At 41.6% G+C, this 25,015-nt stretch overlaps 1 protein-coding gene across 1 annotated transcript in view; it reads left to right on the top strand.

The window, feature by feature from the left end:
• The window catches only part of RGS22 (regulator of G protein signaling 22), a 73,863-nt gene that overhangs the window by 7,373 nt on the left and 41,475 nt on the right, over positions 1-25,015 (top strand). The window contains exons 3-14 of the mRNA XM_033156102.1: positions 961-1,023; positions 3,613-3,837; positions 6,512-6,597; positions 10,725-10,890; positions 12,674-12,815; positions 16,420-16,485; positions 17,502-18,141; positions 18,714-18,875; positions 20,093-20,267; positions 21,206-21,360; positions 22,234-22,330; positions 23,880-24,002. Coding sequence (XP_033011993.1) covers positions 961-1,023; positions 3,613-3,837; positions 6,512-6,597; positions 10,725-10,890; positions 12,674-12,815; positions 16,420-16,485; positions 17,502-18,141; positions 18,714-18,875; positions 20,093-20,267; positions 21,206-21,360; positions 22,234-22,330; positions 23,880-24,002 — 2,100 coding nt within the window. The remainder of the gene's footprint in view (positions 1-960; positions 1,024-3,612; positions 3,838-6,511; positions 6,598-10,724; positions 10,891-12,673; positions 12,816-16,419; positions 16,486-17,501; positions 18,142-18,713; positions 18,876-20,092; positions 20,268-21,205; positions 21,361-22,233; positions 22,331-23,879; positions 24,003-25,015) is intronic.

Below are 25,015 nucleotides of genomic sequence, written 5' to 3'. Positions count from 1 at the left end.
AGATGAACAAATGAGCAAATTCAGCTAATTTGGATATGCAGAAAATATTAAAAATAAATTTAAGGAACCACAGAAAGAGGGGGAGGGAAGTCAAGTTTTGAAATGTTAAAATGATTATAAAATTATTGGAATGTATAAAATTGAAAATCATAAATTAAATAATAAAAAGAAACCACGAGAGGAGACTCCTTCATAAAATGTGAGCAAACAAGGTAGCAGTAAATGCTCCGTAGTATATGTTCAGTAAGCAGCTGCTGGCCTTTTATTAGGCCAGATAGTTTATCCTTCTAATCTAGTATGCTTTAAATACTGAACTAAATGGACAAACAGTCTCACCTGGTGTGGCAGCAGCCTCCTGTGTACCTGTAAAGAGAGTTGAAAACAATTCACAAACAGCAAACTGACAGTATGTAAATTGCCAACCCCTCTAAGAAAGCTGCAATTTCCACTCCAACCTTCATCACAATCGGCACTGTTTCTGTTGAACCAAATTTTACGTTATTAGTTTTGCTGCCAACTGTTGAATGTAAATTATATAACTTACATTTGTTTCGTAGACATCTGAAAGCAGCCCTGTTTCCGGAAGCTTTTAATATTTGATGTTTTGTTGTGCTCTTTTATATTTTGTTGAAAGATGACATGTGTGGCTGGGGCAACCCAGTGAGATGGGCGGGGTACAAAAATAAATTATTATTGTTATAGTCAGTATTCAATGTAAAGGAAATGTAAAAGCAGTTTTATAAAAAAAAATAATTAACCACATGTAGTTTGCAGACTTGAAACAACAATGTGAACAGATACAAATCATATTTAACTGATTTCCATTCCTGACCACAAAAGAACATGCACGCTGCAGCAATTTCTGCTACCTTTTAATTCTCCAACATCCCTACTCCTGTTAGATGTAAACTGTTCTTGCTTCATCAAATCACATAGTTTTGTTCTTTTTGGCCCTTGCAGGAGGATTATTTAGCAACTGATGATATGCTTGTAGACTTCTTTAATGAATTCTTGAATCTCCCCGTAAGTATGTTGATACAAACTTTTCCTTAAACTCTTACTGTGAATATTAACTGGTTTATGAGATAATATAGGGTAATAGGGTGACGTCTGTATTCTTGAAGTGGAATAGGTGAAGTGGAATAGCCCCTCCCGCTTGCCTCCAGGTCACGGCAGATTCTAAACTGAATTTCCGAAGTGTGAGCACACATAGTTGGTTGCCCATGAAAATATCGCAGAGAGAATGTTGACTTTGTAAGAATTATCTCATGCGGGAAACCCCAGTGGGTTGCGAGGTCGAGAGAACAATGCTACAATGCATGTCAAAGCAACAAAATGGAAAGTGGCTGTTGAGAAATCATGACCTCATCATAATTTGATTTTCTCAGGAGAGTTTTCTCTTGTCAACATTAATGTGGTTTATGTGAACATTTTTATATTTCCAGTTTGACTCTCCTGCAGCTCATCACACGAGTTACTTGGGAAGAATGTGACGCCCCTGTTAAAACACCATTACAATTTGGCCTTTTATCTTTGTTGTGCTTAGGCAGCCGTTGCCTAGAAACAGGACCCAGGTGTAAGCATTACTATGTAGGCAAGAGGTTAAATTAAAGAATAGCGTTGGGCTGAATGTCATCTACCCCAGGAAGCACGTGCCTGAGGAGAAATAATTGTTGCTAGCCTACATAGATGCTAGAAGTGTTCATCTGACAAAATTAACCAATACATTGTGGTTTTTGTATAATGGGGGATTTTATTGGTATGGTGGTCGCTGGATGGCCTACTTCTAAGGGGCAGAAGAATGGCGCTTCTTGCATGGAAATTACATCAGAATTTAGATCTTTTTAGTAAGTTTATTCATAGGCGTGGCTTGAGCAGAATGCTAAGCCATGGTTTGTTTAGCCAGGTGGCTTAACTGGGGAGGAGATCACTGCCCTTTTGCTCCTCCTTTGGTTTTTGGTTCATTGGAGCATGTCAGCTAAGCCAAGGTTTGTCTTAGTGTGTTGTCTAAACCTGGGATTGTGGTTGAGGTCTCTCTTCCTTAACCACAACCTGTACCCAAGGTTCCTCGTATGTTTACTGGTCATGATTAAGAAAGGGAGACCTTAATCATGATCCCATGTGTAGATGATACAGTGAGCCAAACCTTGGCTTAGCTGGCATCCCACACTGACCTAAAAAGCCCGGGCAGGAGGAAAGTGAATGTGAGCTCCTCTTTGGGAGCCAGCAAATTCATGTAGTCACAGTAACCCATACACCAGGGGGCAGAGATGGATTTAGTTCCCCCAACTGTCAACCAAGTGATCAGCACTGTTCTACTCATATGTTCAGCCGTGCTTGTGCAATGCTCCAGGATGCAAAATGTGAGTCGTCTTCTCCAATACCACTGAACCCTTTTGCATGTGTGAGGCCCAGTTCAGAAGAGTGAAGTCAATTGTTGAATTCGGGAATGTGCCTTTGATTAACTTAGTAGTTTGGTGCTAATCATACTGGCGAAGGCAATTGGTTGTTTCATTCCATTCCTGTATATATCGTGTAAGTGATTGGTGGTGAAGCATCCAAAATGACAATACGATTTATATTCAAAACATTGTTATTGGCATCTTTTTTACTACATTAAAGGAACCAGATGTTTTCAATTTAGTTAATTGGAATGCATGTTGGAAAATGGGCCCTTGGGCTCTTCAGCTAGGGACTGAATTAAAAATAGTTACAAGTGATTAATTAATGTTATCCTTGGTTAGTTTTCTATGTAAATATTGTACAGCTAAAATTATCTAGTGTCTATTCAAATAGCTCTAGATTATGGAATTTACGTGCTTCATTTGCATGCTCATATAAACTAGCAATGGTTCAATGATTTTGAATTAGAAGTTAATCCTTTATTGTTATTATTTGTGTTTTCCTCCTCTTTAAATAACTGCAGGAAACTTTAAATTCTTACATCGCAAAGACTGTATAATTAGGTTCCCGCTGACCCAAGGTTAAGAAATGTCAAAATAACATAAACAAGAAGGGAGGGGAAGGAGGGTCAAAGGAGCCTCCTTCTGGTGGCAGCACCAGGAGGTGGAGGAGGCAGAGCCACCAGCCACCAGATGCCCATAACCAGTAAGGTTTCTATGTTGACAATGCATGGAAGATCCTTCTAGTAAGTTTAGAAGGTGAAAGGCAGGGGGAAGTGGAATCTGTGGGCCTCCAGGTGTAGCTAGGCTCCAGCTCCCATCAGTCCCAGCCATCATGGTGAAGGGTCAGGGATTATGGGAACTGGGGGTGTCCAGCAACATCCGGAGGCCCACAGGTTCCATATCCCCGGTGAAGGGTCACAGTCTCAGAATGTTCTAAAGCAAAACCTAATGCCATCAACAAAAATTCAGCGAGAAACCCATCCAGAATGCAAATTATTACATCACATGGGTTGAAAGGCATAGAAAGAAAGTCCGATCCTGTACAAGCCTACTCAAATGTAAGTCCCCCTGAACTCCAGAGAACTTGCACCCAGGTAAGTAAGCAGCTGGACTTCCAGCTTCAGGAACATCCACCAATACACAGCTATACTGCAACCTATCAGTGCTGTGATAATTATTATATTTTAATCTTTACGTTTTGTTGTAGACCTTTGCAGAGCCAATTAAGTTTAATCCTGACTTTGGCGTTTTTGAAGTTGCTACCGATGCCCCACAGCACCTGGAAAACCAGCTGAAAAAGATGTTGCGTGAAAAGAAACCTCGGAATCCCATTTACGATGTCATAAGGCCAGTAAAGCAAGAAATTCCAGACCTCAGACCTGTTCCCCCTCCCCCACCAATGTTAAATTTTGACCCGAATTATTCAACAATGGTAAGATGATGATTGGTACTGTTATTTTTATTATTGTTCTTATGCATTTAAGAGGTATTCACCCAATAAGATGTGCTATATATTAGCAATTCCAAAATCTTTATCCAATTGGTGGGGTCTCATGTTTAGCCAATTGGTGGCTTTAGGAAGGCAGGGCTGGGGCTGGGGCATCAAATTTTGGCTTTGCACAGGGTGTCATATTACCAAGGGCTGCCCCCGGCATGATCACAGAGCCTGCCTTTTCCTGACCATACTATGTTTACAGTTTTATGTTTTATGCTTTGTACACACCACTGGAGGAATGCATGGAAATGAAAAGTAGCACTGATGGACACGATCTCGCCCCCTCCTTTCAAGCTTTCATATACATTTGCTGTGTGATAAGGGATTAAGGTTTCGTTAATAGGATGGCTGCCCTTATAATCTGCTTAACAACAACAACAACAACAACAACAGCAACAACAACAACACTTGCAGTGCAATGCCAAATACGCTTACAAAGGAATAGACCCCAGTGAACACATAGACATGCATAGTATTATTGTATTATTAAATTTAGAACATAACTTTGGAACGTTTGTTTTCCCTTAGCATGATAAATCTGACTTTGGCATATCATCTTTTCTCAGGAACACTGCAGACAAAAGGCTGGAATTTGTTTCAGCTGAACATAAATAATTACAAATTTATTTTCTTACATGCAGAAAAAATTGGCCAAAATAAAGAAGCGGTCTTCAGTCTTTCCAGAAACCATTATCAGTAAACCATAGGAGGCATATTCTAACAGGAGCAGAACAGCTATCCTTTGCCTCTGCAAAAAGTATTATGTGATCCATAGCCAACATCAGCATTCATTATTCTGGGACGTTGTTTAGAGTGAGGCTTCCCCCTCTCCTCTGCAGATGTTCAGGGGCACCAGGGAGCATGCTTCCCACACAACCCTATAGAACCTAATGAAGGTTGCCAAGTAGCAGGGCTTCTTGGATTTCACTATTTCCTTTGGGAACAATTCCTTGCCACTTAGAATAGACACAAAGAAGCAATTTCAAGCCGATGTGGCGACTATTAATGAAAATGTAAAAGTGCTTGTGGTGTTTGTGTTTACTTACAAAGTCCTAGACAACCTAGCAAAGTACCTTAAGCACTGTCTGATTCCTTATGCTCCACCTTGATCACTGTGATGCTCTGATGGGCACTTCTGGTGGTTCCTCCACACCCCCAAGGTTTTGTTGGCCTTTAGTATGGATGGAGCCTTTAATGTGACAGACCCTGCTGCCCTGTGGAGCTCCTTGTCAGTAGAGGGTTCAGGAATCAGCCCTGCCTTGTTTTAGATATCTTCTGAAAACTGTATTGTTTAGACAGGCCTTTTATTTAAAAAAAAATAACCCATATTCACTGATGTTTTATTGATATTTTTAGTTAAGTTTTACTGATTTCATTATATATATTGTAAGCTATATACCGTCTTGTTATACTTTCATAAAAAGTATAAAAAGTGCAATACTTTCATAAAAAGTGCAAATTAGAAATACTTCATTAAATAAAAATAAATAAATAAACACTCAGCTGAAGAGTGGAAATGAAATCCTGCTCAGACCCTTGCAGAGAGCAGATTCGAAGTCTTCATTCATCAGGTGGGCACTGCTTCAGAATCAGTGTGGGGCTGTTTGAAAGCCCTTTTGCAAATATCCCTGCATTGCTATTTAAAAGTCTGGCTTTCAGAGATTCAAAGAGCAGCATGGAGCTGTTTCCAAAAGGGCTTTCAAACAGCCCTGTGCTGTGCTTTGAAGTCTTGACAACCAGGGCTTCAGAGTGCAGTATCATCTGGTATCATGGTGACATTAGATGACTGACAGGTAGGTGGGCCCAAGCACCTGTCATATTTGGCCTGCCAGTTGGGAAGATAAGGATCTGGTCCACCAGCCAGAATATGTTCTCCCATCTTTGCTCTAACATGTTGTTTTCAGCTCACCCTGCATTTCAAAGAAGGCATACATGATTAATTGCAACATCACAAAAGAGGACAAAATACTCCACCAATTTGAATGTGGTGATTTATGTATAGAGATGCAAATTTAGAAATTATTACTATAAGTTAAATAGGAATGTGCTCTGTCTCACTCCGATGGGGCAGACTTGTGACTTGTGTTGCTGCTCAGTCTGCTGTCCTGGTGTTGCTAACTGTCAATGGGCAACTTTAAAGCTCCCACTCTCCTTTTTTAAATTTTTCTTTATTCTTAAATCAGTCTTGTACTGGACAGCTGTCAAACAAAAGATGCATTCAATTAGACTGCTGTTTCAGAGCTTTTGGCAGGTGAAAGAGAGGGAGCTCTGTGCCAGTGGGGTCGTGGGGTGGGGTGGCTAGCAGGGTGGAGCAGAGGTCCACTTCTCCCCATTCTAATTTCCTCCCCAGACCATCACAGTGTGGGGCATGGATTCTTCTGAAATCCAGTGATTTTCAGATTATACCTTTGGATCTCAAGCTGTCTCCACTGCTGCCAAATTATGACTTGCCCCCTCTTCCATCATGGCCTCACCGTTTCATAAAGTCCTGCCAGGCTGCTAGAGTTAGGATTGCTCCCTTAGTCTGTAAGCAAACCTGTTTCTTGACTACATGGCATATATTACCTGAAGTGAAAGATAATTTACAAAGGTTTTTATGTGTGTGTGTTAGTGTCTGGACCGAGAGCAGGCTATTGCGTGGATTAAGAAGGAAAGATTCCCATCGTTTTTAGAGAGCGACTGTTACTTTGAATACAGGTAATGCAACTTCTAATTGGAATGCAGGTTTTTAAAGCTGTACATTTCTCTTGAACAAATATGATAATAATGCTCAGATACTTTTGGCCTAGCTTATATAAGTTTAATGATTTCTGTGAATAATGAAACTGATGCTATTTTTATGGCCTCTCATTCTGTAATTTTTACAGGCAGTCCTAATTTATCGCCTGTACATAATGTTCCACATTTAATCATTACCGAACTTTACTGGTATGCATGTGTTTAATCAATAGATCTCTCCCACAGCATTCCCATTGTGGCTCATTTTGCCTGATCTGCTCCGTATATTCTCTATACGGCCTATAGGAAAGGATATGGGTAGAGCAATATCTATACAGGCCGAAATCAGCCCCAGAAACTACTCAGTAGTTGTGTTGAGGAAATGGCAGAACTGCTCCACTGTATTAAAAAGTTGGATTTTCTGAGCTGTTGTGGGGCAGGAGGGAAAATATGGAAGTAGACGGGTGTTTTGTTCATGACATGCAGATGTACAGTAGCTATTCTATGGGAAATGCCCAGTGTGGAAGGAGCCCTGATTAACTATGGTAGGGAGATGGCAAGGACATTTCCCCAAGAAATAGAAATTACTTATGGAGCCCCACAACCAACTCCTCCTTCTCCAGACCTTCTTCTCCATTAAGGTATTGGGAGCGTATATCTAAATGAACTAAGAGTGTTTTCATACATGAAGCTTAAATTGGCTTTGGCTTTGATTTTAAACAGGCAGTAATACAAATATAAAACTTACAAGGCAGATGATTGGCAATTGTGTGCAAGCACCAGGGGCAGCAATGCCTCTAACCTACTATTTTCTTGGGGGGGGGGATCTAGCCACTGTTTATTTAGTTGTTTAAAAATATTTCTATACTGCCCTTCAGCAGAGCTTCCAGGGTAGTTTACAAAAACACAGTCTGTAGCCAGGGGCGTCAATAAAACTATAGAGGAAATGGAAGTGATTGATGGCAGAAAATACATATATTTGTTTTACAATAAGCTCAAGGAGATCAAGGCAAACGGAACAGCTGCTTCCATGTGGTTTGGCGTTCGTTCTGCCCGCCTTGATTTCTAAAGCTGTTTTTAGTGTGGTGGAGCTGTTATTTTTAATGTTTTTTTTTTTTTATAAGAATTTATTGACATTTTTACTCATAACAACATACAACCTTAACCACACCTACATTTATACACATACAAAACAAATACAATTACACATCTAATACAAAAATTGCCATGATTTTTCTTCTTAATTAGACATCTCAAAAAAAAAAATTTCTTTTTCCAATCTTGACAGTTGACTTCCCCTGCCTTTTCACCTTCGAGTTTATATCCACAATCTACTTTTTAACCTCTTCATTTAAAAAATTAATCTTAATTATATATATAAAGTAAAACATTCATCTTAATCTTCATCTTAATCTTAATCGTCTTAATCTATAAACTTTAACCACTTAAATTGACTTTATTTATACTACATCCTCATAAATCCTCACAAATCATCCTCATCAAATCTATCTCTTCTATCCTTTAAACTGCTGCTTATAACATAAAAACTTGAAATATCTCCTTTCATGTTCAAACAAATAATAAAACAAACTATTGTTGACAGTGTTCACCCTCCGATTTCAAAATACCATAACAGATTGCTTTAGATTTTACTTAATGCTTCACCCCACACCCCCTCTGTCCATTATTCTTCTCCTGATGGCATCAGCACTGAACTTCCTTGCAGCTTCCCTCTCCAAACGTCCACAGATCCGGGCACAGTCCAAAACTCTCCTTGCCACGAGCTCCGAGGTATCCATCTCTTCCTCTCTCAGCTTCTCCGGTTCTTTGTAACATTCCTTTTCTTCTTGTAAATACCTTAATTCTCTGTCCCTGGCCCCCGAGCTCACACCTCGGGGACTGGATATAACAAATCTTGACATCGCCTTGGGGCTGCCACCCCCAAAGAGCGAATTTCTTCTCCGAAGTAGCTCACTCATTTCTTTCCATCTTTCCATCCACCCTCTCAGCTCTTTGGCAAGACTTTCTTCCAAAGTGTCAAAAGTTTTGTAAGCCTCCTCTGTGGGCAGTTGGTTCCATTTCAGACCCCCACACAAGACTTTGACTTTTCTATAAAGTAATTCCACATTCAGGGCAGTGAGCCTTTGTTCATCTGTTAGTCCAGAGTTCAATACCAGTTCAAGGACGAAACCCAACATACTGGCAGAGGAGGAGGAAATGGGTATCATATTTCTTCCCCTGTCTCTTTGTTCGTCGCCATTTTCCTAAGCTGGAGCGCAAACACTGCAACTTTATATGGAGATATTTTCCGCTAGTTAGCTTCCCAAGAAAAAAGTTTGCCAGTCTCATGTATCGATTTTAAATACTTTGTAACCAGTTCTGTGGCAGCAATCCCTCAAATTGGTTAATTTCTTAGGCTCGAAGGGAGGGAGGCAGGCTGCCTTTCTCCTTCCCCCCGGATCGTTCCAAAAACACGATTTCTGCCAAGATTATTTACTCACGACCACCGGGTTCCTTTAGCTCCATTCTTCACAGGTAGAACTTAGACGCTCACCGCGGGCTTTGCCGCCGCATTTACATCCCGGTTGGGGCATGTCCCCGTAAGCCCGGCTCCGTTGTCCCTTCACCCCCACTCCCCCTTTACAGGGGGGGCAAGGGAAGGGTTCGGAGCCTCCGCGGGCGCAGCCGGGGAGCCCAGGGTGCGGGACGCTCTTCCCGCACCCCAACCGGAGCCGCGCGCTGCGGTAGCGCGGCTCCTAACCCCCGGGATGGACCGGGCGCTTCGGACCCGAAGCAGCCCTCGACCACCCGGCGATTGCGTCGCCGCCGGAAGTTCTATTTTTTTTTTTTAATGTTTTTACTTGTTTTAATTTATTGGATTTGTTTTATTTTGCTTTGAACATCTCCATTGAAGGGGGAGAGTGGGTTGTCCAATTTTATTGTAAATAAAATAAAATAAAAATTAATTGCTACGGTTTAGTGCTCCAAAGGTTTCTAAATGGGGACTCTGGCAGGCAGGGTCCGAGAGCTTGACTCAGTGCATCAGCAGGGCAGCTGACAAACAGAGGGAAGCATAGGCCTATACTCTGGCACTACAGCTCTAGCAGAGGACTGGAGGATGTACTGCAGCTTTCAGTCCAGGGGGTATCAGGTGACATGAGCCAATGGGGTTCCAGCTGGCCATACATACTGACTGATCCTGGTTTGACTCCTTAGTCTGTGCTACCTGTAATTTTGTTTGTAAACCAATTAGAGCCCAGATGGAATCTGCCAACTTGCAATCTGTCTGTCTCCAGAGTGACCTGAGGCTAAGGTCATGCTGTATTTACAGGGTATCCTTCTGTCACTTTTTAAACAACTTCCCAGAGATGCAAATTAATGTGCATTTGCTGCTTTTCCAGCCCAGCAATCCTCCATGTCCTTGCACCTAACACCTTAGTCTGCTGTAGTGAAAAACAATATCCCCTGCTTTCCCTAGCAGATACAGATGAAACTTGAAAAATTAGAATATCGTAGAAAGGTTCATTTCTTTCAGTAATTCAACTTAAAAGGTGAAACTAATATATAAGATAGACTCATGACATGCAAAGCAAGATATGTCAAACCTTTATTTGTTATAATTGTGATGATTATGGCATACAGCTGATGAGAACCCCAAATTAATAATCTCAACTTTGGGGTTTTCATCAGCTGTATGCCATAATCACCACAATTATATCAAATAAAGGCTTGACATATCTTGCTTTGCATGTCATGAGTCTATCTCATATATTAAATTCCAGTAGCTAATGAAAACAATTGCTTACATAAATGAACTTTCCCACAATATTCTAATTTTTCGAGTTTCACCTATAGCAGGAATGAGCAACCGGGCAGCAGACTGAAAGGAGCGTTGGGGGAGGGCTTCTCTGGGTTGCATCCTGACAAGGCCGTTTGCTAAAGTACCCTTCAAAATGCTTTAAACTTTGAATAGGATTAAAGGATAAGAGCGGTAGATTCATAAAGTGTCTTCCAACATTTTGGTTTCTTTAAGAGAACAGTAGTGCTGCTGCTAAAACCGGTTAGATAATCTAAGTGACCATATGATATTTGTCACCTCGCTGTAGGTTAGCTAAGCTGATATCTCAGGTGGAGTGGAGCAGAACTGGCGTCAACGTTGTTATAGATAAAACGTATTATCCTTGGTTCACCAAAAGCCTACCACCCTCAGAAACCTCTGAAGAGAATGAAAATGACTTAATTATGAAAAAGTTCTACGTCTCTCTTGGCCAGGTAAAATAGATGCCGTGTGACTTAAACAGGTGCATGATAGCCTTTTTTCTGTGTGCAGCTGTATCTCTCCTTGCAACCTGCATGAAATTTGGCTAAGACTTTGGACCACAGATTGATTATCTGTTTCTTACTATGTTGCATTTATTATTTTTAGAATTGTGTAATCTATTTGATTCCCCACCCCACTTTTTAAAAATAGTTTTATTTGCTGATTATTTGTCATTTTTATATGTGTATTGTTCTGTTCCTTATTTTAGAGTCCTTGACTCTTTGGTTCCACCCGCACTCTACATTTAAAGCAGTATCATAATCACTTTAAACCATTGTGGTTTCTCCCAAAGAATCCTGGGAAGTGTAGTTTGTTAAAGGTGCTGAGAGTTGTTCCCCTTACCGGGCTACAGTTCTCTGAGTAGTTTAACAATCAATCCCTCCTCCTTAGGGAACTCTTGGAATTTCTTTTTTTAAAAAAAATAAAATAAAATATTTTTTATTGTTTTATACTAAATTACTACAAAAAATAAAATATACATTCGCATACATTTTCCAATTTTGGCTAACATTAGCCGTGACTTCCCTCAGACCTTCCATATGGCTTTCAGAATTATATCTTAATATTATACTTATTTAATCTACCATTGCTTACATTATCATAAATCTCATGCATACTCTAACTACCATACTTACAATAATATTTCTACCCATTAACTACAAAGCTTCTTGAAGTCCTATTAGCGTATTCAACTGTAAATTGTTTTTCAAATAGTTCGTAAACTTTGACCAGTCTTTGATGAATTTCTGGTCCCGCTGTTCCCGGATTCTTCCCGTCATTTTATCCAGTTCTGCATATTCCATCAGTTTTACTGTCCAGTCTTCTTTTGTCGGTATTTCTTCTTGTTTCCACCTTTGTGCTAGCAAAATCCTAGCTGCAGTCACTGCGTATTGAAACAGTTTAATGTCCTGTTTCAATGTCTGTACTCTTGGAATTTCAACTCTGTCAGGGCAATGTAACTAGATTATGTTTTCTCAGCATTGCGATACTGGAAAAGCTTGAACATTTTCTAGCCATGATGATGTTAAAGGCACAAGAGCTATGGAAGAATACAATTGTGTCATCACTAATGCAGATTTAGGGACATAGAATTGAATGCCCTTCACTGGTGCATAAACAACATGCCGGGATACAGTTAAGAAGATGAATACAAATATTCAGGTCCCTATCATCACAATGCAGATCTATGTATTTTTGTCAGATAGACATCTCAGTAGTGTTATTTATTGCAACCTGTAGCTATCAGTGACCACTTTCTGTATGGCTTAATTGGCATATACTGCATTTACACAACTTTACCTGCTTAAACATTTACATACAGTGGTACTTCGGTTTTCAAACTTAATCTGTTCCGGAAGTCCGTTGTTAAACTGAAACCGTTCTTAAACTGAGGCACGCTTTCCCTAATGAGGCCTCCTGCCGCCGGTGCCCTTCCACCGTTCAGATTCCGTTCTTAGACCTAGGTAAAGTTCGCAAACCGGGACACTACTTCCGGGTTTGCAGAGTTTGTAAACCAAATTGTTTGTAAACAGGACTGTTCTTAAACCAAGGTACCACTATATTGTGTTGTGTTATCGGGCTCTACAATGTGTCATCTCAGCCTTATAGACCTTTACTTTGATTATTCACACAAGTGTCAAAGGAATGAAGATTTTGCAAATCTGTTCCTCTTTTTGAACCTATAAAAGTTTGCACTGAAATAAACTTAAACCATTGAATGTTTCTATTTTATAGGCTACTGTCACCCAGACACGGGATTGGTTTACTTTAGCCAAGCTAAGTCAGCGCATGATTACTACGGATTCTTTTACTCATCCTGTGGCATCTTCCCACGTTCATTTTTCTCCTTGGCCTTCAGAGTCATCTTCAATCCTAGGTAATGTCATCAACACAGATAAATATTAAGCAAAACATGCAACCGCACTCAGGTGAATTCCCCCATCCCTCAGGAATTAGCAATTGGGAGGGGGGATGTGGAGAGTCAAAAGATACCATAGTCTTAAAAAATAGATTGCTGCACATCCTGAGTTTCTGGTTGTAAATTGGACACCACTATTGATCAAGACCCATATAGGACACCATCTTATCCATGCATCTCTATGGTGAGAATCATATAATACCAAAAGTTTCAATAAGAATTGTATATCCTTGCAATTTACTTCCTGCACATATCTGCATTCCTGACTACATAGGAAGCTGTCATACTATTTGTCCACCTAACCTGATATTTACCGTGACCGACAGCCTCTCTGCTGGGTATTTCTCTTCTCCTGCTACTTGTTGCTTTTTAAACTGGGAAGGTTAGAGCTGTCCATTCCCCCCCCCCCCCATTTTTCATTTTTCCAATATTAAGTTCAGTCCTCCACATTTGTGGGTTTATTTTTAAAGAAAGTTTGCATGAAAATTCATCATCATTTTAATGCAATATCCTCCTAATAAATACATTTTTCTATGCACTTTTGACTATTGTGCACATTTTTTGCAAGCAGTTTCTCCTAATATAATGCATTTTGTATGTTATTTTCCCTAATGTCATTTTTGTGCACACTTCCCCCTAATATGAGCATTTTTGCAAACGTCATTTGGTTGGAGAACTGCATTGCAATTTCGAAGGGTACTTGTGTTTGGTTTCCATGTTGTCTTGGAAACAGTGAGCTTGAACTAGCTGGTTTTAAACGCTTGTTGAATCAGATTTCTCCCCCGTCCCTATCTACCACTAAGCTATGGTCCCTCCTGTATGGTTGAGCTGCTCCATATGGAACATTATTTTTATTTTGGGAAAGGGTTGATATGTCTTTAAAACCATATTTGATTCCCTTTGTAAGGCATGATGTTAACATTATTTTATTTTTATTTCTTCCATGTCTTCTCTACCCCGCCCCCCCCCCCAGCCCACAAATTACTTTAGATTATGGTTTAGTGAGCCACTCAGGGATGGGAACTGATATAAAAATAAGATGTTGGGTAATCACTATAACTCCTCCAGAGCCTTTGGGATTCTTCGTGCAGGGCTGAATATGTACACCCAGGGCCGTCTCGCCATAGGGGCTGGGTGGTGCGGCGCGCCAGGGCGCCAGGCCCCTCAGGGGCACCCCTGCGAGCCCGCCGGCATACCTGCCGCCCCCTCCCCAACCCGCCCCCGTGGGCGGGCGGGTTGCAAGCCGGCCGCCCTCCGGAGCCCCAGCTGGAGCGCTGGGAAGGGCACGCAAAGCCCCACACTGCTCCAGTGCCACGCCCCTCACCCCCCGCTCGCCCCCCGCCCCTCCCGAGGGGCGGCCAGCGCGGGAGGGAGGCGGGCGGAGAGGCGGCATGCTGGGGGCGCCGAGGGATCGCTGCGCCATGGCGGCCGATCCCTCTAAGACGGCCCTGTGTACACTGTCAGTGTCTGACACTTTTATTGGAACCATGGCAGAAGACTAGCATTGGCTGAAGATCAGAATGCCTCTAGGCCAGGCATGTCCAACAGGTAGATCGTGATCTACCAGTAGATCACTGGATGTCTGCGGTAGATCACTGGCTCTTCCCAAAGAAGCTGAACAACTGTGGTTCCCCCCCAAAAGCTCAACATTATGCATATCGGATCCTGTCAAAACCCTGCAAATCACCATTTGTTAATTAATGCCTGTTTGCGTATTTATGTTTGCCTGTTTTTATTTGCAGCACAACCCTGTACACGCTTACTCAGAATTAAATTGCTCTGTCTTCAGTGGGACTAACTCTTAAGAAATCGTGCAGAGGATTGCAGCTTTTGAGATCTATATTGGGTGGGGAACAGGATCTGGCCGAAGGGTCAGATTTTTATCTCCCCACCTCCATGGGTCAAGTTTGACAGGTGGGTGAGGCCGCTCACCTGTCACTTCACCTGATGTCAGAATGATGTGTTTTGCCCTTCAGTAATGCCATTCCGGGGCAAGTATAAACCAATCATAATAAAAACTAATACAGGCCGCAACCATTTTGCGTGGGGGTTCTGTTCCACCCCCCCACCACAATCCTCCCTTTTCCAGGTCCAAAAGGACCCATGTGTCGGTGGTTGCGCATCAATTGAACTCTCCTAAAATGGCCACCACCCGTAGTTAAAAAACAAGCACTAGTTAACAGCAGCAGAACAGTTAAAACAAACAGCAATGATAACACAGCTTACCAAAAGTGGAAGTGGAACCAGCTGAAGCAATATTTATTTATCTGGAACACTTCTGTACTGCCCTCAGCAAAAACGGTTCCCAAGACAGTTTACAAACAAAACATAAAAACAATAAAAATCTCAAGAATAGAACAGAATAAGATAGCATCACAATAAAACCCGTCAATTGAAAGCAGAAGTTCAAAGAAGTTCAAACGCAGAACTTAAAAACCAGAAACAGCCTGGGAAAATAAGGTTGCAATCCTATGTGGGATTTACTTGGGAGTAAATCCCACTGAACTCAATGGGGCTTCACTTTCAAGTTGACCTGTAGAGGCTTGTGCTGTAAAAATGACTTTGCTTGGTGTTGCCAGATGAACCTCCTTGCAGAGGGAGTTCCATAAACAGACCTCCACTACAGAGGCTGGTCTTCTCAGATGCGGCATGTAGGGATTTTCCATTCCACTCCATACCTGTTGCATGCAGTGTTGGTTTCGTTCTGCTACAGTTCGGATTCTGCAGGTTCTGGTATTCAGTTCTCTGTTTGCTGTGACCAAATTTGATTACGTAATTCATTACCTTATTATTACATGATTTCAGCGGGGGTAGGGAACGAAAACATAATGACAGAGTGAAAAAATAAAAACTGTGAACTGCAGACTGGGGGGAAAATGGTGATAGCAAATACCAATCGTATTTGCCTGCCTGATTTCCTTTCCTGTTTGCAGACAGACACATGAACTTATGCAGTTTCCAGTACCGTTTCTTATCTCAATGGAATTGTCTGACATTTATAGTGGCCTGACTCATCTCAGAAGGGGAGAGCATCTGAGATTATCTTAATGCCTGGGCAGGTCGAGGTGGGGGAACTTAGCAGACACTTCCAGTTTCCACTGGCGTCATCTACCTCCCCTTTAACAAAATGCTTAGTATGAAAAGAGTGAGCTAGCACATGGAGGAGTTTATCTTTGGGACATCAAAACATACAGTCAAACCCCTTGTTCCAAATTTAATAGGGTTGTTAAAGATTAAGGATGGGGTAGAGGAGGAATCAGAAAGTACCATCAAAAGAAACAAAACCAGTCTACTGTCTAAGTTATCTTACAATAGAAAACTTCCACCTCACAGGAATTCCAAGAAGGGAAAGAGGGGTCTGAAGGGCTGGCAATAAATAATATTGAATACAGTATAAGATATATCAGGTCAAAGGCCAATCTAGTCATTCATCCTGTTCTGACTGTGGGCAGTTTTTAGATGTCCTTCAGTTCAAATAACCGAGTGGAAATACTAAGGTGGATGCTAATAGCTTTGAGATTCACCTTGTGATTATTTTAATGTTTAATTTCCATTACTTTAGATTTCAGGGGAGTACAAGGGATGCCTAGTGTTTCATCCACCATTCTCCATGCTGCTGCCCTTGGAGGTAAGTGGCATTTATTGTGTAGGAGCCTCTTTTGCTAGGATAAAGCAGAAATGGAGAAACAGGAGGTGCCATGCTCCTCACTTCCCTGAGTGTGAGGAATTTTGAGAGGAAAGTGGCTTGTAGCACCAGACCCCTAGCAATGGTGGAATATTACTGAATACTTGAAAACATTTGTGTGTGTGTACTAGATGGCTTCTTTTTAATGAAGTAGAAAGCCAGAGTGGTGTAATGATTAGTGTGCTGGACTAGGACCTGGGGGACGAGGGATCAAACCCTAAACCAGCCATGAATGACCTTGGGCCAGTCACAGTATATCAGCCTGACCTCTCTTGCAGGGTTATTCTAAGAATGAAATGAGAAAGGGGGGGGGAGAGAGAGAGAGCCATGCATGCCATGTTCAGTTCTTTGGATAAATTGTGGGATATAAATATAATAAAAAATAATAAATTAAAACTTATACAGAAGGAGCAGAGGGTAAGCAAGCAGGCAAACGGAAAGGCATTGCAGCACTAGTTTCCAAGCAATATCGGCCCCTCACTCCAGTGTCTTAAGCAAGCTGTTTGGGATTGCCAGAAACTTCATGGCAATCTGAGCAACTTCAACATTTTGACTCTCTTTTCTGCACATGTAGGCACTGATGGGAAAAACAACAACATCCCAGGTAAATGAGAGGTGGCACAAATTCCAGGGGCTTGCGGTAGCCCCAAAGCCCATAAATAACAATTCATTGTCAAGTGCTAGGTTATACAAAGACCTGGGGTGGGGTGGGGGGCTTTGCAAAACTGACCTTCTCTCCCCCCCCTCTCTCTCTTTTTTTTTTTTTTACAAAATACAGTAAAAGTGTAACCAATACAAATGAATGCAGAAATAGAAAAATAAAACAAAAGACAGATACAATGGAGAGAAAAACCCGAAAGCAATTGAGAATGCAATACAGCATTCAACTATTGCATATTGAAAAAGGGGTGGTGGTGTGTCAGTTAAGTTCTCACTAAAGCCTTTTGTTTTTAATGCAGAACCAGAAACCAGGATGAGGAAGAAGCGCACCCAGTCTGGTACATCACTTCTTCAGAGGGTAGTAGCTAGAAGAAGCATAGATGAGGGCCACTCTGTGTCTCTTCCTGATACTCCTTCAAGCACTGTCTTAAGAGCGTATGTAGGGCAGGACTGGGATGCTGCCCTTCAAGGAGCAAAGAACAAGGAACTTGACCAACAACCCATGTATTTTCAAACAGTAGATGAGTTTTCATTAGCCTATGCTCAGTATATACTTAGCAGCTCTGTAGCGCAGGTTACTGGGCAGACGCACAAAGCCAGCCCACCTGCTATCGACTTCGACGGAATGTCTAGAGTGTTTATAGTTGAGATAGCAAACATTCAACCTTTCATGGAACCACTCGAACCAAAACCTCCACTTCCTGCGGATGATATACCAGATAAGGGGAGCGAAATAAGCGCTAGTACAAAATCTGAAAAGGATAACACTGAAAGCAGGGCTGCCTGGTGTCTTAGCCACAAGACTTATGATATTGGCAACAGGCATGAATTTGAAAGGTTCAAGAGGTTCATCAAAGGAACTTTGGGAGAAAGGTACTTGCGGCTTTGGATGGACATTGAAAGACTAAAGGTTCTGCGGGATCCTAAAAGACAAAGAAGGTATTTCCCTTTTGTCCTGTTTTGAATATTTATAACTTGAGCCTTTCGGCTCTTCCGAAAGAGGCTGGGGATGTTGAATCAGTACCCTCTGGATGGGGCTGTACTCTATTGCCCATCATCCTTGTGCTGGTTGGGGTGATGGGAGTTGGAGTCCAACCAGCTCAGGAGGGCACCAGGTTAACAAAGACTGGATTTAGTTAGCACCTAAGAAGATCAGTGGAAGAATGATTTTTGAGTTAGCAGTAAGCATCCTAGCTAATACACATCTTGTTTGTTTGATTGATTGGTCCCTATGTCAGGACGGGCTATAGCTCCAGCCATCCCCGATGATCAGTCATGTTGACTGTGTGTAGCTCATGGGAACTGGGGGTCCAACAACATCTATAAGGTTGCAGGTTCCCCAGCCCTGCCCTATACTGACCTATTTGAAACACCTAATTTTTTTATTTTCTTTTGGGGAAGATAAAATTGTGGAATTTTATCTGAAAATATAGTTTGCAAATGACAGCTTCTCGGTTGTTAGCTGCAGTGCATTTGTGCATATTCTGTGTGAATGTTTTCCTTCATTCAAGACAGCTTGATAAAATGAAAAAAATCTACTTAGTGAGCAATGGAGATTATTTCCTTACCACTGAAGTTTTGATGAAGCTAAACCTGATTGATGGGGACCAGTGGAACATGTATAACTTAAGACGTGCTCAACCTGAAGTAGTGAAACCTTTGCTTCTTTACTGGTAAGAGGATGAAAATCAAAGCCATTCAATCAAATCCTGTTTTGTCTCAACACTTTGTGGGAAGTTGAGGGGAGGAGAGAGAAAATTATGCCACTAAACATTTGCTACACCAGCAGCTAAATGCTGAACATGGTGCTTGATGACTGAAGAACCAAACTGTTTTCTCTTAAGATGTCATTGTCTGTTGGCTTGAAATTATACTAGTATTTTAGGTGACAGCATGAACTGTTTTTAGAAAAAGTAGGATATAATTGCTAGAATTGTTGATTTGTATAGGCATGATATAAGTTTATAAAGGAAGAGATAAGATGATAGATTAGGAATAGATTAATTGTTTATGATGATTTAAAGTTGTTATAAAGTTACTAAAGTAAATTTGAAATGAACGCAGCACAGAGGATGGGAGGAAGTCCATTAAGTAAGAACCAAACAAGTTTGAGGATGCTAAAGAATTTACTTGTATTTTTGATGTTTGAATTTTTGTTGTTTAGTTAAGTGTTTTTATGTGTATTTTTTCTTTTTTCTTTTCTTTTGTTTTTGGGTTGTAGTATGTGTAGTGTTTGTATTTTGTATTGTGTTTTTTATATGAAATATAATAAATTTTCTTTTAAAAAAAAGAAATTATACTAGTATTTTATACTACTTTTAATGGGATGATGCTATATATTGCTGCTTCATTGGTGGCTTTTGGCACACTGATTTTTGTTATTCTTACATTTTTATGCAAGCTGCCTTGTGACTTTCGCTCTTAAAAGTAGTCTAAAAGATAATGAGCGAGTGAAGATTCTTGCTTGTTGTTATTACTGTTAGGAAGGGGGCTGCACATAGATGTAAATATATGGTATGCCAATGTTTATATGATTTTCCTCCTTTTCTATTCTATTTTAAAATTTATATGTGTGTGTGTGTGTGTGTTTGTTTGTTTTTGTTTTTCAGTGGTAAGTTGCTTGGAGACCTGTTTGGTGACAAGCGACCAATAAGTAATAAATAATAATAGACCAAAACAGTGAGAGCATCTCTCTGTTTCTGCAGCAGGACATATTTCCTGTCATCCTTCCCATTTCCCTGCTACCACTGCCAGTTGGGGGCAACAAGAGGAATGGGTCAAGGGCTCTCTCTGACACAAAGAGAAACAAAAGACAGTATTGTTTCTCTTCATTCACCTGAGCCCACTTACAATGTCCATCTAACTACTTGTTTCTTTGTATCCTCTCCAGGGGTCCCCGGTTTTGTGTTATCCATACAGGAGCCACACAGGATGTCAGCGCCAAACTGAAAATCTGGCATTCTCGGCAACAGAAGCCACGTATGGATGTGGATCCATTCCCACAGATGGTGTCACTGTTGCCACTGAGAGCTAAATCTTGCATGCCAAAAATAGCACAGCCCCAGGTACTGCTACTGTCACTCTTGGGCTTTCATCCATAATATGTGATGCCTATACGAGGTGGTGAAGAGGGCAGAACCCCATTATATAACTTGATCTGCAAGAACTGTGATAGTGGAGGCTTGGTCAAGAAAGATGGTGCTGTAATTTGTAACGTGCTGGTGGGAAATGCAGCTAGCGGGAAATTTGGCTCAGCTAGTGGATCAATGGATGCGGGTGGCACTGTGGTCTAAACCACAGAGCCTAGGACTTACGGATCAGAAGGTCGGTGGTTCGAATCCCCGCGACGGGGCGAGCTCCCGTTGTTCAGTCCCTGCTCTTGCCAACCTAGCAGTTTGAAAGCACGTCAAGTGCAAGTAGATAAATAGGTACCGCTCCAGCGGGAAGGTAAACAGTGTTTCCGTGCGCTGCTCTGGTTCGCCAAAAGCAGCTTAGTCGTGCGAGCCACATGACCCAGAACCTGTACGCAGGCACCCTTGGCCAATAAAGCGGGATGAGCACCGCAACCCCAGAGTCATCCGCAACTGGACCTAATGGTCAGGGGTCCCTTTACCTTTACCTAGTGGATCAAATGCATCTCCCTTGGCCTAAAAGCTGGCCCTGGAACCATCACGTTGTTTTGATTGTTTCATCAAGTAGAAAAATATATGGCATTCATAAGCCCTGCCAGTTGGGTATGTGTACTTAAACGTGTCTGTGAGTTCTCTTTTCAAGAGCTGTCCTTTCTACAGAACCACTAAACTGTTCTTTAAAATTGTCCTGAATTGAAAAAGCAAGTTCATGGTTTTGGTATGATGCTGTAGTTACCTTTAGTACAAAGAATTTTGGGTTATTACAAAAGATTTTTTTATTTTTTTTACTAAATCTAGACTGTATCTATTGAAAACAGATATGCAGTAGATGGAATAGGACAAGTTAATTCTGAGAAGTCCTTTCTCTCTAGAGAGGAGAAACGGGATCACCACCACCACCGAAAGGAGCTATGTTGGATCAGCAGATGCCTTCCAGAATGTTATCAGCAGTCCTGCCCCGGAGCCAAAGTGCTATTCAGGAAGATCCTGCCCTCCTCTTGAGTTCAATGGATGTTGACAAGAAGCGGTAAGCACTTAGATCTCCACATATAAAATATTCTTGCATGCACCATTTTGAATGTGTCTAATTGATGTGTGACCGCTGGCATGTGTGTCATCTTCAGCCCCAGCAGGGGGCAGAACTGGGTGGGGATGGAATGGGCTTATGCATGACCGCAGGCACGTGCAATGTCCCAGAATGCAACACCTGCACAAACAGGGTGTTGCCTGAATGCAAAAAGCGTTTATTCTTTTCATTCATAACATTTTCCACTACATTTTAATTTCATTCATTGCCTGCTTATTCTTCCGCTGACAGCATCTTCGTTTAATATTTTGTCATAAGCACCTGTTACAGATCCTTGCCTGGAAATGGTGAATGTGTCTTTTAATGTTCAGAGGCACTGAGAAAGGACACCATTTTGGTGACTCTCATTCTCTTCCTTCACCAGCCCCACTGCCTGTCCTCCTCTTCTCTACCTCAACCTGCTGTTGCTAGCAGGACTCTTAATTATGCTCCTCAACAAGTGTTGGGAAAGGGTTGGGCAAGTGTGGGGAACTTCTGTTCCTTCCAATGTAACTGGACTAGAACTCCCGTCATCCTGGCTATTTTTCCATTGGCCATATTTGCTGGGGCTGGTGGGAGCTGTAGTTCAGAAACATCTTGAGGGTCAAAGGTTCCCCACACCTGGGCAAGAGCTGGAGGAGGAATAAGTTTGGAGGTACACTGTCTGCATCTTCTCTTTGCTTGGAACATTTAAAGGTAAGGACACTGTCTCCAGGAGTAGAACTCAATAACCCTAACCGTGAACTCACTTATTTTATCTCCTTTGTAACACATGACATAGTCTCCAATGATCCTCAAGCATCTTTTGAACCTATTTCTTCTTCATGGGTCCAGGCCAGCAACAGCTGCTCATATGACAACAATTCCTGACAAAACAGATTATCTGATGCCAAAGCTAGATAGAAAATACACCTACGCGGAAATGATCCCTGTGAGTAGCATTTGGAATTCCTGGATCTGCTGAAAATGGTTTGGTGACCAGGTGACTATGATACTGCCCTCCATACCAGAGTGGAGGTATGATAGCTTCTTGTTTGGGCTTACCCTGTAGTAGCCACCTCTGGATCCCCATCCTCTTGATAACATCAAATCTGGCTACAAAAGGCAAGAGGCAGCTGACTTTGTTCTCCAGACCGTGGTCTGAGGTCTGAATTGTATATCGTGCTGCATAAAATTCACCCCATCGCTATCATGAACAGACAAGCTGCAGAATGAATTTGTCACACTATAAGGCCTTCACTGTAATGGACCACATGTGACCAGGCACAGCATTAACCACACAAATAAGTACACTTGCGTATTATTTATGTTACATGCAAAATAAAAAGGAGAGAGGGCGAGATGGCATCAAACTGTGAAATATCTTATTTCCACAATTTCAAAACCTCCTTTTTATTTTGTTCTGTTTTGTTTTCCTTAGAAGTGAACCTGAGGCAAACCTTTTTACCATGCCTCGATTAAAAACTGGCAGAGCTACCAGCTGTCAGATGGAGTTCCTACAGGGGCCAGAATTGTCCTACTGGCCATTTCTGTTTCAGGCCAAAAGCTTGATGTTAAGGCAGTACAAATGTAAACCAGTGCCAAGCTTGCTTAAGGGGCAAACTGCAGAAAACAGAGCCCCAACAGTTTTTTAAGAAAAGAAAAGAAATAATGAAAAGCAGTCTCAGAAAGTTGTCGTTTTGGCTAAGGAAGCTGTTGGGGAGCTTTTGGAATATTTAGCCCTTCCCAACAAGTCATTTCCTTTTCCTTTTCCTTTTCCCTCCTGGCAACTTTTTTTTTTACCCTACAAGGTCCCAGATGCATACTCAGTTAATATCCCTTCTAAATGCATATTGAGAATCCCACAGGAGGGAAGACAGTTGATGTGATGCTACTGACAGTGAGAGCTGCTTGGCAGTGGAATTTGCTACCAAGGAGTGTGGTGGAGTCTCCTTCTTTGGAGGTCTTTAAGCAGAGGCTTGACAGCCATCTGTCAGGAATGCTTTGATGGTGTTTCCTGCTTGGCAGGGGGTTGGACTGGATGGCCCTTGTGGTCTCTTCCAACTCTATGATTCTATGATTCCTTTTAACCAAACATCACCCAAGATTTCCCAGATTCTGGATGCCCCTAAGGACCCTGTCAGCCCTATCACAAAGCAGTAAAAACATGCACAAATGTTTAAGTCTGCAACATCCATTTCATTATTAGTATATATTTATGAAGTGCCACCATGTTCCACAGTGCTCCACAAGCACACGGGGGAGAATTTAAAAAGCCATTCTTTCCTAAAATTTGATAGTAGGACAAGAACTGAAGATAGTAGGACAAGAAAACATGAGAGAGGCAAGTGTTGCAATGTGTCACTGTAGAGATAAAAGCACCACATTCAAGAAACTTGAAATTAGAAAACAGGTGAGACCATTCATCTGGTTTATTTGGCTGCCACTATTTAAATCTGAGACTTTTATGCCTTGCTAAACTGTGCTTTCTGTCATCCTAGGGCACGACCACAGCTGTTTCAGAACTGGGAAGTTCTGTAATGGAAAGAATGCTTCAGTCCCTTAACGTGGAGAGCAGATCAGGCTACATCTTTACTGAATTCTGTGAAAAGTCAGAAAATAAGGTATAATGATTTTTTTTTATCAAGGTATTTTATTCTTATGATGGGCATTTTGCACTTTCTTCTTAGGAATATGCAGAAGCATTTTGGCCTCTCTCCAGCCCAGTGAAGATGGCTAGGCTAGAAAACGCTGGCTTGCCCAAGGCAACTCATTGAACTGAGCAGCCAAGAATGGTTTTGAACCTCAGAGGCCTTGAGACACGTTAGCTATCTTATCATGCCTAAATATTTATAATGTCCCTTTAAATAAGGTGATGCTAGATTGGGCTGGGGATAGGAAAATAGCTGATTGGTAAAGGAAGATGCTAGAGAAGGTATTTCTAAAAAGTCCCTGCTTAAAAATATGGACAAATGTAACTGCCTTATTCTGCTCCATCTAGGTTGGTATTGTCTACACAAGCCTTCCCCAATCCTGTGCCTTCCAGATGCTCTGCGACACCCATCAGACCCAGTCAGCATGGCCAATGGTCATGGATGACAGGAATTGTAGTCTAACAACATCTGGAAGGCTTTGTATTGGGGAAGTCTGGTCTACAGTGACTATCAGTGGCTCTCCAGGGTCTCAGGCAGAGGTCTTTCCTGTCACTTGCTACCTGAGATGTAAGGGATCCAACCACATTGGAGGATTTTAAAGGCAGGGTATATCCGTGGAGGACAAGTGAGAGTATCAAACATTTGAAGTATCCCACCCACTCCAGTCCTCCAAAGCCTATGTAGGAGATTCTGTTTAGGGTGGACTGAATGTGAGAAAAGACAAGAGAATTGCCATCTGGAAGGTTCCATCCTGAACTTGCTTACTTGGAAGTGTGCCCCATTAATTTCTGGGATCTTATTTTAAAGTAGGGGTCGGCAAATCTATCAGTGTTGGTTTCTCTCGGTTCATATTTTTCCAAACTTAAGTTCAGTTTTCTATGTTTCCACATCAGTTTGGGGTTTGTTTGTTTTTTAAAGTATTCATGAAAATTGTATTATGCACCTTTTTGTATGCAATTTACTCATTTTTACAAAGCAATTTT

Source organism: Lacerta agilis, chromosome 7 (assembly GCF_009819535.1).
Source record: "Lacerta agilis isolate rLacAgi1 chromosome 7, rLacAgi1.pri, whole genome shotgun sequence".
Lineage (NCBI taxonomy): Eukaryota > Metazoa > Chordata > Lepidosauria > Squamata > Lacertidae > Lacerta > Lacerta agilis.
The sequence above is the reverse complement of the archived record's forward strand: the minus strand, read 5'-3'. Positions and strand labels throughout refer to the sequence as shown.